Source organism: Penicillium canescens (assembly GCF_028828765.1).
Source record: "Penicillium canescens strain IBT 15451 chromosome Unknown utg000006l_segment0_segment0, whole genome shotgun sequence".
In the NCBI taxonomy this organism is placed as follows: Eukaryota; Fungi; Ascomycota; class Eurotiomycetes; order Eurotiales; family Aspergillaceae; genus Penicillium; species Penicillium canescens.
Window position 1 is genome coordinate 2711450 of NW_026703968.1, and position 16822 is coordinate 2728271.

General features: G+C 55.0%; 3 protein-coding genes across 3 annotated transcripts; 1 reads left to right on the forward strand and 2 right to left on the reverse strand.

Moving 5' to 3' along the window:
* Window positions 1-221: 221 nt before the first annotated feature.
* Window positions 222-6485, reverse strand: N7446_010003 (tetrafunctional fatty acid synthase subunit FAS1; the record flags this gene model as incomplete). The annotated part of the gene is made up of 1 exon (XM_058518748.1): window positions 222-6485. One exon carries the CDS (start codon window positions 6483-6485, stop codon window positions 222-224), a length of 6264 nt encoding a protein of 2087 aa, XP_058369536.1.
* A 622-nt stretch (window positions 6486-7107) lies between these two features.
* N7446_010004 (trifunctional fatty acid synthase subunit FAS2) lies at window positions 7108-13410 on the forward strand. Its single transcript, XM_058518749.1, has 4 exons — window positions 7108-7159; window positions 7284-7961; window positions 8011-12944; window positions 13010-13410. The coding sequence occupies exons 2-4, from the start codon at window positions 7445-7447 to the stop codon at window positions 13118-13120; spliced, it is 5562 nt and encodes a 1853-aa protein (XP_058369537.1). The 5' UTR covers window positions 7108-7159; window positions 7284-7444; the 3' UTR covers window positions 13121-13410.
* Window positions 13411-14569: 1159 nt separating this feature from the next.
* N7446_010005 (tRNA (guanine26-N2)-dimethyltransferase) lies at window positions 14570-16732 on the reverse strand (the record flags this gene model as incomplete). Its single annotated transcript, XM_058518750.1, has 1 exon — window positions 14570-16732. One exon carries the CDS (start codon window positions 16730-16732, stop codon window positions 14570-14572), a length of 2163 nt encoding a protein of 720 aa, XP_058369538.1.
* Between the last annotated feature and the right edge of the window lie 90 nt (window positions 16733-16822).

Sequence of the window (16822 nt, forward strand, 5' to 3'; positions counted from 1 at the left end):
GACAGTACTCAGTAAATCCACTGCAACTGGCCTACTCGACGATACTACATTTTACAATGGACATATTCAAAGAGAAGAAAATAAATTAAACAAACAATGAGATTCATTTACATGCATATAAAACTCCATGGCTTTGAGACATATCACGTAATGACCCAATGGAAACAGGTCTCTATCAAAAGCACAACATTATAACAACTCGGGGAATCAAATTCAAAAGATTAAGCGGCACGAGCAGCGTTCTCAGTGCCCTCCTCGTACTTCTCCCAGTTGGCTAGAATGGAAGCAATGCGAGGGGAGTTGGTGAGACGGTAGACGTCCTCGAAATACTCCTTGGTGATCTCGAAGGGACGGGCAGTGACGTTGGGGATGTACTTGCCGACCAGCTTGCTGGGGTCGATGGTGGTCTTGTTGATCTTCTTCAGCAAGAAGGAACGGAAGGGCTTGACACCGGAGCGCAGGAAGGTACTGTGGAAGGGCACGTCGATACCCTTGAGAGGGATGGTGGCGAAGCCGCGCTCCAGGTTGATGGGGCGGGGCTTGGCTTCGGTTTGCTTGACGCACTCCTGGATGATGCCTACGAGGTGCTCCTTGACATCTTCCAGGGACATGCTCTGCATGAGAGCGGGGATGTCAATGTTCTGCGCCTTGAGGAAGTTGAGAAGGTTGGTCAGGCAGTCGAGGGCGCGGAGGTCACCAGCGGCAACGTATTGCATGTTGGCAACGTTGTAGTTGACGATCTCCAGTAGCCAACCGGTGGTCTCGGCGATGTTCTCGACAACGTACTGAAGAGCCTGCTCATTGAAGGTCTTCGAGATACGGCTGGGGTTGACAGCGCACATGGAGTAGTTGGAGCGACCCTGCTCGTCACGCTCGACGGCAACTTGCATGGTCAAACCACGATAGAACACGACAGACACCAAGCTCTCAATGGGCATGACATCGGCCAAAGCAGCCAGGGCAGAGTATTCACCGAGCGAGTGACCGGCGAAGCTGCTGTCACGCTGAACCAAGCCCTTGGAGCGCATGTCCTCGAAGCTGGCCTTCTCCATCAGGGTCAGGGCAGGCTGAGTGAACTGGGTGGCAGAGAGAAGACCAGTGGGGGAGCGGTAGGTGTATGAGGCAGTGTTCTCATCAACCTCCTTGAAGATCTTCTCCGACTTGATGGAGCCATCGGCGTTCACAGACTCGAAGGTCATCGCCATGTAGTTCTGGCGGATGGCCTTACCACGGGGACCACCGAAGTAGACAGTGAGTTCCTTGGGGTTGTTCTTGACAATGTCGATGATGGAAAGACCGTAGTTCTCCATGAAGTGGCGATCAGCACGGTCCCAGACCTCCTGGGCAACAGGGCTGCTGGCGTAGAGCTCCATACCCATGCCCTGCTCCTGAGAACCTTGACCGGTGAAGACGTAAGAGGTAACGGGCTGCTCAACCTCGGCTTCACCCTGGAGAACCTTGTCTTCCGTCTCCTTGTTGAGGGCCTCGACCTTGATGATCTTACGACCAGCAATCATACCGACGTGCTGGAGCTTGACAGTGATCATATCGTTGGGCAGGACCATGCCGACCAGGGAAACCTGGAAGCCACGAACACGGCCAATGTTGTTCTCAGCGGCCCAGGTCTCAACAAGGCTGCGAACAGCGGCACTGCTGTACATGCCGTGAGTGATGGTTCCGGGCAGGTTGGCGTAGCTGGAGAAGACACGCGAAACGTGAATAGGGTTGTAGTCGCCAGAGACGCGAGCGTAGGTCTCGTTGGATGCGGGAGCACGCAGTTCCAGAGCAGTCTTGCCACTGAGAGGGATGGGGTTCTCGAAGTAGACGGGCTGCTCAATGGAAGTACCGTTACGCTGGAGGTAGTCGATGACAGGATTACCGTGGGAGTCACCGGCCTCGTACTCAACGGAAGCGACCTGGATGACCTCCTTGGTGGGAAGCTCGAGGAGAGCCTGACCGATAGTCTGGACATTGCTGAACACAGTGTGGTTCTTGAAGCGGATCAAACTCTGCAGACGGAAGGTCAGGGTTGCGCCGAGGAGCTCGGTCTCGGAGTCGTCCACGCGGAACCACTCCTTGGAGCGCAGGATGGCAACATCCCGGCTAGTGGCCAAGTGAACCTGCATGGGGACCTCATCCTTGCGCTGGAAGGTGTTCTCAAAGTCGGTGTAAGCACCGCGGTAGAGGAACTGGCTAGTGACGTGCATGATGGGCTTGCCCTCGCGGGTGATAGTACCGCAAACCTCAACCATCTTACCAGACTCCTGGTTGATGACGGCGTTGATCTGAGCAGTGGTATCCAAGACATCGCCAACCTTGAGGGGCTGGGCACCGGGAACCATCTTGAAACCGTTGGACAAGTGAACCAGCTTCAGGAGGTCACCATCAATGGTGCGGGGGAAGATGGGCTTAGTGATAGCCTTCCAACCGGCCACGATGGCAAAGTCCATGGGCGCGAAGACCTCCTTACCGGGACGGTCAACGAAAGCCTCGCCGGTGTTGCCAACGGCGTGGACAAAGTCGGCAACAGCCTGGGAGGTGATGGTCTCACGGCCACCGCTGAAAGTGGCGGTGGTAGGAGTGTCGAAGGGCACATCCTTGTTGCCGAACCAGATGCGGTAGTAGAACTCCTTGATGCGGTCGTTGCGGTCACCCATGACTTCGCGGATGGGAGCGTAACCAGTCTCGGGGTGGTAGGTGAACAGGAAGGACAAGGTGGTGACACCGTTCTCAGCGGTGCGGCCCTCGAAGAGGGTCAGGCTGATCTGACCGTTCTCGTTCATCTTGGCCTCGACAGTCTTGACAAGCTTGCCAGACTGGTAGGGCTCACGGACGCTGATAACCGTCTTGGCAGGGTCATTGGGGTTGGCAATCTCAACAAACATGCCCCCAGTGGGTGCAACAATGCGCTTCATAGGGTTGGTCTGGAAACGGTGGCCCTGAACGAAGACATCGGCCAGGAACAGAGCGTGTCTCCAGGAGTAGACGTTACCAGCCAAAAGGCTGAGCCAGCGGTCAGAGTCAGGCAGGACTGCGGAGGGAGAGGAAGACAGGCGGAAGCTGATCTTGTTGGACTCCTCGGAGACGGTGAGGCCGTCAAGTTCAGACTCAGTGTCGGTGTTTAGGAGCTGTCCACCGAAGTACTCGATGGTGGGGATCTTGGACTTCTCGCTACCGTAGACATCACGCAGAAGGCCGGCGATGTGTCCCTGGTGAATACCATCAAGGATGTCCTTGACGGGCTCATCGATGATGTTGGAGAATCGGGCGGCCATGGGGCCCTGAAGAATACAAGTACGGCCGACATCCTGGTCAACAACGGCCTCAAGGTCCTCACTCTGCCACAGAGAATCCTTCTTGAAGAAGAACTCGAAGTTCTCGTCCAGGACGGGAACGAAAGGAACGGGCTTCTGCCCACGTCGCTGACAGAGCAGCAGGAAGTGCTGCACATCCTGGGCGTTGATCAACTGGCTAGCAGCCTCGGGGTAGGCAGCCAGGATGTTCTTAACGGCAGGGTAGGGAGTGTCGAGGTCAGAGTAACTCTGCAACAGAGAAGCCTGGCCCTCGGCAGTGGTGAAACGCTCCTCAACACGGCGAATGAAGTCACCGGTCAACTTCTTCAGGGAAGGATCAATCCAGCGGGACTCGTGCTTGACGTACATGAGATCCACCATACGGTGAACAACCTCGGTGTAGGTCATGTCTTCGAGATCCACGGTCTCACCAGCGGCGTTGCGACCGAACCACACCTTGTGGAAGTCATCGTTGAGCTTCTTGATGATGTAGTTGCGCTGCTTCTTCAACTCAGGAACCCGCTTGGCTTTGTCAAGCTTGAAGATCTTCTGGTCCATCTCCTGCCAGAACAGCACACCGCGGGTGGCCAGCTTGTGGATGGGCTCACCCATCTCGGAGAGGACAGTGATCACACCGCCGGTGGCACCCTTGTATGTCTTCTCCCACTCGGCATCGTCGACACCAGGAGCATCGGCAATAGCCTTCTTGGCATTGTGAGAAGTGTGGGCCTCCTTGGCGATCATCATACGAGAACCGAAGAGACAGCCATCGAAGGGCATGGGAGGGTAGCCGTACTTGTGGGACCATTCACCAGAGAGGTAAGGGTACGTGTCCTCGGAGCCACCGAAGCCACTGCCAGCAACAAGAATAATGTTATCCTGCTTGCGAATGCGGCCGTACATCTGAAGCACGGGCTGGTGGAAGTCCTCGAACGAGTGGTGACCACCACCACGACCACCGGTCCATTGAAGGATGATGGGGAACTTGGGGTTGGCCTTGGCGACGTTGATGACTTGCTGAATGGCGTCGACGGAACCGGGCTTGAAGGCGATGTGCTTAATGCCAAGAGTCTCAATGTACTCATTGGCGACTTCAATGGAGGGCACACCGGCACCGATGGTCAGACCCTCAATGGGCACGCCCTCGGCACGCAAGCGACCGATGAGAGGGATCTGCCAGGCCATGGCACGGGGGTTGACGTAGATCAAGTTGATAGTGATACCACGTCCAGGAGGAATGGCCTTCTCGATCTTGGTGATGGCCTCGGTCATGGTCTTAGCGTTGTAGTAACCACCACCAGCCAGCTCAATGTGGTAGCCAGCGTTCATAGTGGCGGCCACAAAGTCCCAGGGGACGGTAGTGGGGGTCATACCAGCAACCATCACAGGAGGAATACCCAGCAGGCGACTCATCTTGGTGTCGACATAGGTTTGACCGGTAGAGGTCTGCACCAGGCGGGGGCCGTGTTCCTTAACCCAATCGGTGGCATACTTGACGGAGTGCTCATCACGGTCGAACAGTTCCGGCTTGTAGCCAACCTCGGCGTTGGTGCCATCCATCTCACCGGCAAGAATGACGCGAACACCAGTGCCGTCCTTGTTACGGTTGGTGAGAACACCTAGACCGGAGATACCACCAGGACCGAAGTCAAGGATGTGGGTAGCACCGGGGAAGACGGTAGCCTGCTCCCAGTTGACTGGATCGTGAGTGATCATGCGAATCAGCGAGGGAACCACGCTCTTGTCACCCAGAGTGCGCAGATCCTCGCCGGTCTTGGTGTCGAAGACGGGGATCACCAGAGACTTGGCGGGGATGGTAACATCCTCGAGATCCTCGAGAATGCGGTCATAAGCAGACGTGAGGTATTGACTGTGGAAAGGAGCAGTGATGGGGAGGAAACGGTTGACGAAGCGAACCTTGCGCTGGGTGAAGGGCACACGGTTCTGGTCGAGGCCAGTAGCGGCCTTGACCTTGCGCAGACGGAGGTTCAGACCGTAGAGCGAGATTGGGGGACCAGTCACCACAAAATTGCGGGCACTGTTGACCAGAGAGATGGAGATGTGACGGTCCTCAGGCAAATGTTGGTTGGTGGCATCAATGTGCTCCTGAACGGCGGCGCGAGAGAGGTCACGGATGGACAGCATAGGGGTAGGAGTACCCTCGCCATTCTCAATCGAGTCCTGGAGAACGGAGGGAGCGATGGAAGTGCGGGGATAAGCCTGCTGGCTACGAAGACCAATCCAGAACAGCATTGTCAAAGCGTTCTTAGCGGCTTTGGCGAAGGACTCCCAGCTGGTAGCAGTCGCAATAGCAGCGGCAGTCACCACACCCTGGGAGTGACCGGTCGTTCCGAGAATACGCTCCAAGATATCACCAGGCTGGCGACCCAAGACTTTGCAGGTCACTGTGTAGTGGGCCAACTGAACCAACCCAATCAAAGGCAGACTCACCGGGGCGGACACCAGATAATCGATATCGGGCTGAGCGTCCCGATCCTGCAGCCAGCGCATGATATCCAGACCCTTGGGGTACAGCTTGCTCGCCTCGGGCTCATGAGAGAGTGATTGAAGCAGCTCTGCGGAGGAAGTAATAAGGTCCTCCAAGAAGGAGGGGTAGGTGTTGTAAATGCTGCGCAATTCATCAAAGTATTCCTCGATGTTGCCCTGTCCGCCGAAGACAGAGTAGATTCCGGCAGTCTCGTCCGAGGCCGCACGGAACAAAGCTGAGTCGTAGGGCTTGGTGGGCCGGCCCGCCGCAGCTCGCCCAGCATAGTAGGCCTCAACAACCTGGTTCTTCTTGGCCACGATGCCGGGAAGGGCAGCAGCCACGGCGTGGACATCATTACCGCGCATAAAGGCACGTTCAAATTCGTTCATCACGAGCTTCAGCACATCCAAGTAGTTGCCTGATGCATCATCCTCACCCTCGTCGAGCTCGTGTGCCACATGGCCAATGTAGCGAGCCACGAGCTCAGTCACTGATGATGGCTCGTCATCTTGAGCCAATTCATCTGTAGGTTCCGGTAGCGAAGCGGTGAAGCTATCTTTCAACTGCGAGGCATGGAAGTGAAGCGAGGTAGGAACGAGGAAGGAGAACTCGAGAGAGCCATGCGAGAGGATTAAAGGGCGGAGAGATTGAGAGGATCGAGGAGTGTTGATTCCGGTTTGGGGACCGGTGGATGTGCCGTACATGATGCTCTTTGTGTTCTGTGTTCGGGGGGAAGAAAAGAAGAGAAGGAGGACCGCGGAGAAGAAGAGGCCTGGAGGAAGGAACGATCAGTCTCAAACAGGCAACGACGGGGGGTGCAGCCACGCAAAGGGGAAGGCACGACTCACAGGTCCAATTGATCTCTAGACGAGATAAAGGGGGTATTAATCAAAGAATATAATTATCAAGGCCAAACACAACAACTATACATATAACACGAAAGCATCAATTGACCTGGGGAGGGGAGGAAGAAAAAAGATCCGCTGTTGAACTGCAGGTAGCTGAATCGGGTTTAGCGCCGTCACAGACCCGCCCCAATGGGTTGCGACTTGGACCCGTTGAGGATTACAATTCAGTGTTCGATGCTATTCTATGAGTATGTTCAAGGCTGTAGCCAGTACAATGCAGTCTGATATAATCATCCTGAATATAGTATACAGTCCACTCTGTAGCATAGAGTATACGCGTTGAGTGATCCGAGCAATGCCCGCCGTTAGTCCTAGATCCGGCCGAAGCTCTGGAACCCCAACGCCCTCACCAATTTATGTCCCTCCCCATTCCCCCGATTTTCGCTGTTGAACGTCTAGTAGAGAACTAGAATTAGAACTATCACTCTTCCCCTTCTATCTGGGAATCTAACATCTCAAATAATTTCGGGGTGAGTGCATTGTCCCTATAAAAAAAACGTGTGGGAAAATTACGGGTATTACATACCACCCAAGCTCTCCGACTTCCCACCTCTTTTTTCTTGCCTTTCAGGAACTCAACTGACACCTGGACAGGTACTTGGTCTCTAATTTCTTCCCCTTCTCCCTCCACCTCCTTACACTTATTACTCTTTTATTTTCGGGCATACTTTGCGACTCTCCTTCGTCGCGCCCGCAATTCGCCAGGACTTTCACGTCCTTTTTGTTTTTAATCAATTGATACCCAGACTTCCAACATGCGTCCGGAAGTGGAACAAGAGCTTGCTCACACCTTGCTGGTGGAGCTGCTGGCCTACCAATTCGCCTCCCCCGTCAGATGGATCGAGACACAGGATGTGGTCCTCGCCGAGCAGCGCACCGAGCGCATTGTCGAAATCGGTCCCGCAGATACCCTTGGAGGAATGGCACGGCGGACACTAGCCTCCAAGTACGAGGCCTACGATGCCGCTACTTCAGTGCAGCGTCAGATTCTTTGCTACAATAAGGATGCGAAGGAGATCTACTACGATGTCGATCCCGTGGAGGATGAGCCCGAGCCTGCCGCAGAGCCTGCTTCTTCAGGTGCCCCTGCAGCGGCACCCGCTGCCGCTCCTGCAGCTGCCGCCCCCGCGGCTCCCAGTGCTGGCCCCGCTGCCGCCGTGGAGGATGTCCCCGTCACAGCCGTCGATATTCTACGGACATTGGTTGCTCAGAAGTTGAAGAAGGGCCTCGCAGATGTTCCCTTGACAAAAGCTATTAAGGATCTTGTTGGAGGTAAGCATACCGTTTTTATATGATACCTTCAGTCACTAACTGTCAATAGGCAAGTCCACATTACAGAATGAAATCCTGGGTGACCTGGGTAAGGAATTCGGTTCCACGCCAGAGAAGCCCGAAGATGTTCCCCTCGATGAGCTCGGTGCCTCGATGCAAGCCACATTTAACGGCCAACTGGGCAAGCAGTCCTCTTCTCTCATTGCCCGCATGGTCTCCTCCAAGATGCCTGGTGGCTTTAATATCACTGCTGTTCGTAAGTACCTGGAGACTCGCTGGGGCTTGGGCTCCGGCCGCCAAGACGGTGTGCTCTTACTCGCTCTCACCATGGAGCCCGCTGCCCGTCTTGGCTCCGAGGGTGATGCCAAGGCTTACCTTGATGATGTGACCAACAAGTATGCTGCCAGCGCTGGAGTCAACCTCTCGGCTCCTGTCGCCGGTGGTGACGGCGGTGGTGGCGGCGGTGGTATGATGATGGACCCTGCTGCCATTGATGCTCTTACCAAGGATCAGAAGGCTCTGTTCAAGCAACAGCTTGAGATCATCGCCCGCTACCTCAAGATGGACCTCCGTGGTGGCGAAAAGGCCTACATTACCTCCCAGGAGACCCAAAAGACTCTTCAGGCCCAGCTGGACTTGTGGCAGGCAGAGCACGGTGACTTCTACGCCTCCGGCATTGAGCCCTCCTTCAACCCACTCAAGGCTCGTGTTTATGACTCCTCATGGAACTGGGCTCGTCAGGATGCCTTGAGCATGTACTACGATATTATCTTCGGCCGCCTCGAAGTGGTCGATCGTGAGATTGTCAGCCAGTGTATTCGCATTATGAACCGTTCCAACCCCCTCCTCCTCGAATTCATGCAATACCACATCGACAACTGCCCTGCCGAGCGCGGAGAGACCTACCAGCTCGCCAAGGAACTTGGACAGCAGCTCATTGACAACTGTCATGAGGTCCTGAATGTGGCTCCTGTTTACAAGGATGTCGCTGTTCCTACCGGTCCCCAGACCACCATTGATGCCCGTGGCAACATTGGCTACAAGGAAACTCCTCGTGCCAGCGCTCGCAAGCTCGAGCACTACGTCAAGCACATGGCTGAGGGTGGCCCCATCTCCGAGTACAGCAACCGCACCAAGGTTCAGCACGACCTGAAGAACGTCTACAAGATGATCCGCAAGCAGCACCGCCTGTCTAAGTCTTCGCAGATCCAGTTCGACACCTTGTACAAGGATGTCCTGCACGCTCTCGGCATGAACGAAGGTCAGATCATCCCCCAGGAGAATGGTTCTGCCAAGAAGGGCCGCAACGGTCTTAAGCGCACTGTCACTCGCCCCGGCAAGGTCGAGACCATTCCCTTCCTTCACCTAAAGAAGAAGACCGAGCACGGCTGGGACTACAACAAGAAGCTCACTGGTACCTACCTCAATGTGCTTGAGTCTGCTGCTCGTGACGGTCTCACTTTCCAGGGTAAGAACGTCCTTATGACAGGTGCTGGTGCCGGTTCTATTGGTGCCGAGGTCCTGCAGGGTCTCATCAGCGGTGGTGCCAAGGTTATTGTGACCACCAGCCGCTTCTCCCGTGAGGTCACTGAGTACTACCAGGCCATGTACGCGCGCTACGGTGCTCGTGGCTCCCAGCTCGTGGTTGTTCCCTTCAACCAGGGTAGCAAGCAGGATGTTGAGGCTCTGGTTGACTACATCTACGACACTAAGAAGGGTCTCGGCTGGGACTTGGACTTTGTCGTTCCCTTCGCCGCTATCCCCGAGAACGGGCGTGAGATCGACTCTATCGATTCCAAGTCCGAGCTGGCTCACCGTATCATGTTGACTAATCTGCTCCGCCTTCTCGGTTCCATCAAGACCCAGAAGCAGGCAAATGGCTTCGAGACTCGTCCCGCCCAGGTCATCCTGCCCCTGTCGCCGAACCACGGTACCTTCGGTAACGACGGTCTGTACTCCGAGTCCAAGCTCGCTCTAGAGACTCTCTTCAACCGTTGGTACTCCGAGAGCTGGAGCCACTACCTCACTATTTGCGGTGCCGTCATTGGCTGGACCCGTGGTACTGGTCTCATGAGCGGTAACAACATGGTTGCTGAGGGTGTTGAGAAGCTTGGTGTCCGCACCTTCTCTCAGCAGGAGATGGCCTTCAACCTTCTCGGTCTGATGTCTCCCGCCATCGTCAACCTCTGCCAGCTCGACCCTGTCTTTGCCGACCTCAACGGTGGTCTGCAGTTCATTCCTGACCTCAAGGGATTGATGACCAAGCTTCGTACTGACATCATGGAGACCAGCGATGTTCGCCAGGCTGTCATCAAGGAGACCGCCATCGAGAACAAGGTCGTCAACGGCGAGGACAGTGGACTTCTGTACAAGAAAGTTGTTGCAGAGCCCCGTGCCAACATCAAGTTCGAGTTCCCTAGCCTGCCTGACTGGGAAGAGGAGGTCAAGCCCCTTAATGACTCTCTCAAGGGTATGGTCAACCTGGACAAGGTTGTCGTTGTCACTGGTTTCTCTGAAGTCGGTCCCTGGGGTAACTCCCGTACCCGTTGGGAGATGGAGTCTAAGGGCAAGTTCTCCCTGGAGGGCTGCGTTGAGATGGCTTGGATTATGGGTCTGATCAAGCACCACAATGGTCCCCTCAAGGGCAAGGCCTACTCCGGCTGGGTTGACGCCAAGACTGGTGACCCGGTCGATGACAAGGATGTCAAGCCCAAGTACGAGAAGCATATTCTCGAGCACACTGGTATCCGTCTCATCGAGCCCGAGCTGTTCAAGGGTTACGACCCCAAGCAGAAGCAGCTCCTCCAGGAGATCGTCATCCAGGAGGACCTCGAGCCTTTCGAGTCCTCCAAGGAGACCGCCGAGGAGTTCAAACGTGAGCACGGAGACAATGTCGAGATCTTCGAGATCCCCGAGTCTGGCGAGTACACCGTCCGCCTCCGCAAGGGCGCCACCATGCTCATCCCCAAGGCTCTCCAGTTCGACCGTCTCGTCGCTGGTCAGGTGCCTACTGGCTGGGATGCCAGTCGCTACGGTATCCCCGACGACATTATCGAGCAGGTTGACCCCGTCACTCTGTTCGTCCTGGTCTGCACTGCTGAGGCTATGCTCTCCGCCGGTATCACCGACCCCTACGAGTTCTACAAGTACGTCCACCTTTCCGAGGTCGGTAACTGCATTGGTTCCGGTATTGGTGGTACCCACGCTCTCCGCGGTATGTACAAGGATCGCTACCTGGACAAGCCCTTGCAGAAGGATATTCTGCAGGAGTCTTTCATCAACACCATGAGTGCTTGGGTGAATATGTTGCTTCTCTCCTCCACTGGTCCCATCAAGACCCCCGTCGGTGCTTGCGCCACGGCTGTCGAGTCCGTTGATATCGGTTACGAGACCATTGTCGAGGGCAAGGCTCGTGTTTGCTTCGTCGGTGGTTTCGATGACTTCCAGGAGGAGGGCTCTTACGAGTTCGCCAACATGAAGGCCACCAGCAACGCCGAGGATGAATTCGCTCACGGCCGCACACCCCAAGAGATGTCGCGTCCCACTACCACCACCCGTGCTGGATTCATGGAGTCCCAAGGTTGCGGTATGCAGCTCATCATGACTGCCCAGCTCGCTCTTGATATGGGTGTTCCCATTCACGGTATCATTGCCCTGACCACCACTGCCACTGACAAGATCGGACGTTCCGTGCCCGCTCCTGGTCAGGGTGTCCTCACCACTGCCCGTGAGAACCCCGGCAAGTTCCCCTCGCCTCTGCTCGACCTCAAGTACCGCCGTCGCCAGCTGGATCTCCGCAAGAAGCAGATCAACGAGTGGCAGGAGTCCGAGCTCCTCTACCTCCAGGAGGAGGTCGAGGCCATGAAGGCCCAGAGCGACGAGACGTTCAACGAGTCCGAGTACTTGCAGGAGCGTGCTCAGCACATTGAGCGCGAGGCCATCCGCCAGGAGAAGGATGCTCAGTTCAGCCTGGGCAACAACTTCTGGAAGCAGGATTCGCGCATTGCTCCTCTCCGTGGTGCCCTTGCTACCTGGGGTCTGACCATCGATGACATTGACGTCGCCTCCTTCCACGGCACCTCCACTGTTGCCAACGACAAGAACGAGTCCGATGTCATCTGCCAGCAGCTGAAGCACCTTGGCCGTTCCAAGGGTAACGCCGTCATGGGTATCTTCCAGAAGTACCTCACCGGTCACCCCAAGGGTGCTGCTGGAGCCTGGATGTTCAACGGCTGTCTCCAAGTCCTGGAGAGCGGTCTCGTCCCCGGCAACCGCAACGCCGACAACGTCGACAAGGTCATGGAGAAGTTCGACTACATCGTCTACCCTAGCCGCAGCATTCAAACCGACGGTGTCAAGGCTTTCTCCGTCACCTCCTTCGGTTTCGGTCAGAAGGGTGCTCAGGTCATTGGTATCCACCCCAAGTACCTGTACGCCACTCTCGAGAAGGCCCAGTACCAGGCCTACAAGACCAAGGTCGAAGCCCGCCAGAAGAAGGCCTACCGCTACTTCCACAACGGCCTGATCAACAACAGCATCTTCGTCGCCAAGAACAAGGCCCCCTACGAAGACGACCTCCAGAGCAAGATCTTCCTGAACCCAGACTACCGCGTCTCAGTTGACAAGAAGACTTCCGAGCTCAAGTACTCCGCCACCGCCCCGGAGACCAAGGAGTCCCAGGCCACCCGCCAAACCGTCGAGTCTCTCGCCAAGGCCAACGCCTCGGAGAACTCCAAAATTGGCGTCGATGTCGAGCACATCGACTCCGTCAACATCGACAACGAGACCTTCGTCGAGCGCAACTTCACTGCTAGCGAACAGGCGTACTGCCGCAAGGCCGCCTCCCCGCAGTCCTCCTTCGCCGGTCGCTGGAGCGCTAAGGAAGCAGTCTTCAAATCCCTCGGCGTGAGCAGCAAGGGAGCTGGCGCTGCCTTGAAGGAAATCGAGATCGGAGTCGACGCCAACGGCGCCCCGACCGTTAACGTAAGTTCAGACACACATTCTCTCTCTATATCAATCCAGACAAAAAGCTAACATAACCCCTACAGCTCACTGGTGCCGCCGCCGCCGCTGCTAAGCAAGCCGGCGTCAAGCAGGTCAGCGTTAGCATCAGCCACAGCGATTCTCAGGCTGTTGCCGTTGCGGTCTCGCAGTTCTAGATCTAGATTAAGGCTAGGACAAGAGAATGCGCCTGTCCTTTGGTGTTGTTTCGCATATAGATCCTTGAGATCGGGCATTCTGTTATGTTCTTGTTTTTTCGTGCCCTGCTGATTCTCTTGGGTTGAGACGTAATGATTGTGATTTATGTTTTTAGATTTCCGGACCGGTTTTCGTCTCCTGGTTCGTTGTGTTTATAATGGGAGTAATGAATGGCATTTCTTAGTTCTTTTATTTTAGATTGGCTTAAGATTGGCCTTCTAGGGTAGTGTTTGAGTTAGGTTACTATAGCTGCTACTACAGTGATAATCTAAATACAATACAAACATGTGGAGTACTCCCCATTCTTTTCAAGATATATATATAAAGAATAGAGTACTATTATTATCCAAAGAAGCTAGGAGTATATCATGGAGTTGCTGATGTGTTCGCGAGCTGTCCCCAAATAGAGTATCTGTTATGATGGTTTGGGGAGTGACTGAGTATTGATGGTGTACGTGTCTGTAGCTCCTGCAGCCCCCTTGAGGTCAGCAAGACGTTAGCAACGGTGTGTTTGCTTATCCTAGCTAATATTTAGGCGCCCACAACGTTTACGCAAAGCTCATCGAGAGAGTTCCGATACGGCGTATTCCACGGGTAAGACCCCTCCAGGGCTGAAATCAAGCATCAAGCCATATCAAAACAAGAGATCTGGCATGAGTCTGTGGCTCCGGTTACTCGGGCCGCGCGGGAGTGGGACGAGGCCCACGGGGACTGATCGGCGGATACGTGGGCAATGCCCCAGGAATTCTGGTCGTTGTATGGCGGAGGGAGCTCTACAGGGAAGGGATATGTATCCCACCATTGCAGGCAATCCCCGCCACGGGCATAGCTGAGATTATTCGAGGTGAGGGAGACCAGCAGCAGCCGAACGTGAACACTAGACGGGGCGAGGCGGGGAGGCAAACGGCCGACGGCCTCCGAACTGGCGATGTAGCCAACTAGTGTCGATCATAATGCCTGGGAGAGCTAATGATTTTTTATATTTGAGCTTGAAAGAAACAAAGGCGGCGGGGAGAGACGACATGGCGATCTATCTGTAACACGGGCGGTCGAGTGACCTAGATCTATAACATTATATCTGTACAAAGCAGACAATAAATGCTTAGCACCCTTTTTTTCACTTTGGTAATTAAAAAGTCGAGCAAGGAAGAGAGGACTAATTTGACGGAGGATATCGGTTCTCGTGCCTAGAAGACATACATCTCTATGCTGATTCACAGCACTATGCACAATGGGTAACTTGTCATCGAATTCTATGAGAAGGTTAGTACGGTCGACCCTAAATAACAGACTCGACCTATTGTCTAGAATTCCAATCATTAAATGACATCGCGTAATACAAAGATCAAAACGTAAATATCATAGAAAATATACAACAACTCCATCTATCTCTCAAATCCAAAGAATCATCACGACCTCCCAGCCCGATTCAACGGACCCCAATGTTCACGAGGGTTAAGCTGATACCGCACAAGCCTTTTACTAGTATGCTGTTCCGACACTTGGCGACCAAGCTCAGCATCGAACGTCACTTGGAGGGTACTAGGATGAGGAGGCTTAGACGGAGACGTAGAGGTAGAGGGAGCAGTCTGCGCAGGCGCAGAAGCATCACCAGAAGAAACACCCTCATTTCCCTTCCCAGCACTCGCATTGCCACCCCTCGCACCAGACCGATAAAGCGCAGCTTCAACCTTCGTAACGAGATCCCCAACATCCCTCCCACCTTGAATAGCAGCAAGCAACTCAGTCTTCAAAGTCGAAAGGCTCTGGTCACCCACTCCCTCACCCTGCCCATCTCCACCGGAAGACACCCGCAAATTCTCACGACTCTTAGCCATAATCCCAGCACCGGCGGTACCAGGCTTCAAAGAAGGAGATTTATTAGGAGCGTGCTGACGAACCCATTCACGCATAATCTCCCAGACAACAGCCCAGGGGGCGTCAGTGCGGATAGAGTTTGGTTTCGTGTGGCTGCGGGTTGAGCGGTAGCCCAGGTGGGCGATTGCGCCGCGGAATTCATCGATGGGCGGTGTTGTTGTGTGCAGGACTTTTGAGAGAGCGCTTAGGGAGAAGTAAAATGGGTGCAGGGGCTTGGGGGTTAGGGGTTGGCGGGGGATTAGGGCTGGGTAGGAGGTTTTGTCTGAGTCGGAGGTTTTGATGTTGATTTCGGTTTCGGTTTCGGGTTTGGGTGTCGAGGTTTCGGCTGATGACTTGGATGGGGTTAGGTCCAGGTCTTCTTCCAGGGCTGTTGTTAACATGCCCTCGATGCGAGCGGTTGTTTGGTAGGTTTGTTTGTCGGCGCCGGGGAGCATGTCCAGGATCTTTTGGATGAAGATTGGGTTATGAAGGGGTCCTGCCCACATTGGACCTGCGAGGTGTGTTTTTGTGCCGCAGTGTTCGCAGTTTGGACTGGAGGTTGGGCCCTTGGTTATGCCGTGGTGGTAGAAGGGGTTTCCCTTCTTGTCTGAGCGTTCCCTTGTCGAGGCGATGGGTTGGGTAGACCAGGCGCCGCAGCCGGCATCACAGTTCCATACAAGCATGGTGTTACCTGCATTGAACTTGACTTGGGCAGGGGAGCGGTAAACGCGCACGAAGACGCGGGCGTAGAAATCAATGGACAGAGACAGGAGCGGCTCAATGGAGATTCCGTATTTAGAGGCTGACATAGCAAGACTGTTCAGGATCAGACGGAGACCGCCCTCGTGGGAGTGTTGGCCTTTGACGGGGATACCGCCGTACAGAGCGAACGCCTTCTCCGAGTAGCCGGTTGAGGCCCAGACACCGGCGTCCGTGCAGGTGACGCAGAGGAGACCACCATCTTTGGCTGCCTGAACGGCGCCATCCAGGAATGGGCCTGCTGTGCCGTAGGGATCGAGATCGATCACGTCGAACTTGTCGGCGTGGTCGAGTCCGTACATGAAGGCGCGGGCATCGCCCAGGTTAGGCTGGATGCGGCCCTCGAGCTTGTTGTACTCGATGTTGGTCTTCATGGACTTGATTGCCGACTCGGACATGTCATTTCCCACGACCTTGGTGACGAAGGGAAGTTCCGAGGCGTAGCGAAGAGCACGCAGGCCTGTTGCGGACAGGGCGTCAAGAACTGTAAAAGATGGTGGCGGGTGCTGTTTCTCGGGGTTTGCATTGGCTTGCTGGTCGACTGGGGCAGATACTGGCTGCTCGTTCTCTTCCGCATTGCCCTCTTGCTCTCCCTCCTTGGGTGCGGGCCTCGGAACCTGTTCGTTCTCATTCTCGTCGTCTTCGCGCTTGCGTTTCTTTTCGCCATTGCCTGCGCGCTTCTTCATCTTCTGATCCGTCTTTTTCTTCCTTAGGTCCATGGCATGTTCGCCATACGCGCGAATGGCTAGCACACTCAGGTCGCGGTTGAATTGCTGGATTGGGTTGTAGAAAACGGATTGGGCTTGGTCGTCCTCTTTGAGGTGCCTCTTTGGTCCCTTGGAGGCGGCTTCCTGAGACGGAGGGTTGAGGATATGCGCGAGTCCTTCCTTGATGACATTGTACTCTGTGCCCTTGTATTCCACCTGCCTAGGTGTTCCGGCAGCTGTGTTCTCCATGGTAGAAAAGAGTCGAGGTAGAGGTACTCGGGGGGTAGATGGCGAGCGAGGGAATTGGGTGAGAACAAGGGTCGAACTCGGTTTCTTAAA

Coding starts and splice junctions, on each gene's coding strand:
- N7446_010004 (XM_058518749.1), top strand. CDS start 7,445: ATGCGTCCGGAAGTGGAACAAGAGCTTGCTCACACCTTGCTGGTGGAG. Junction 7,962..8,010: donor TATTAAGGATCTTGTTGGAG/GTAAGCATACCG, acceptor AACTGTCAATAG/GCAAGTCCACATTACAGAAT. Junction 12,945..13,009: donor ACGGCGCCCCGACCGTTAAC/GTAAGTTCAGAC, acceptor TAACCCCTACAG/CTCACTGGTGCCGCCGCCGC.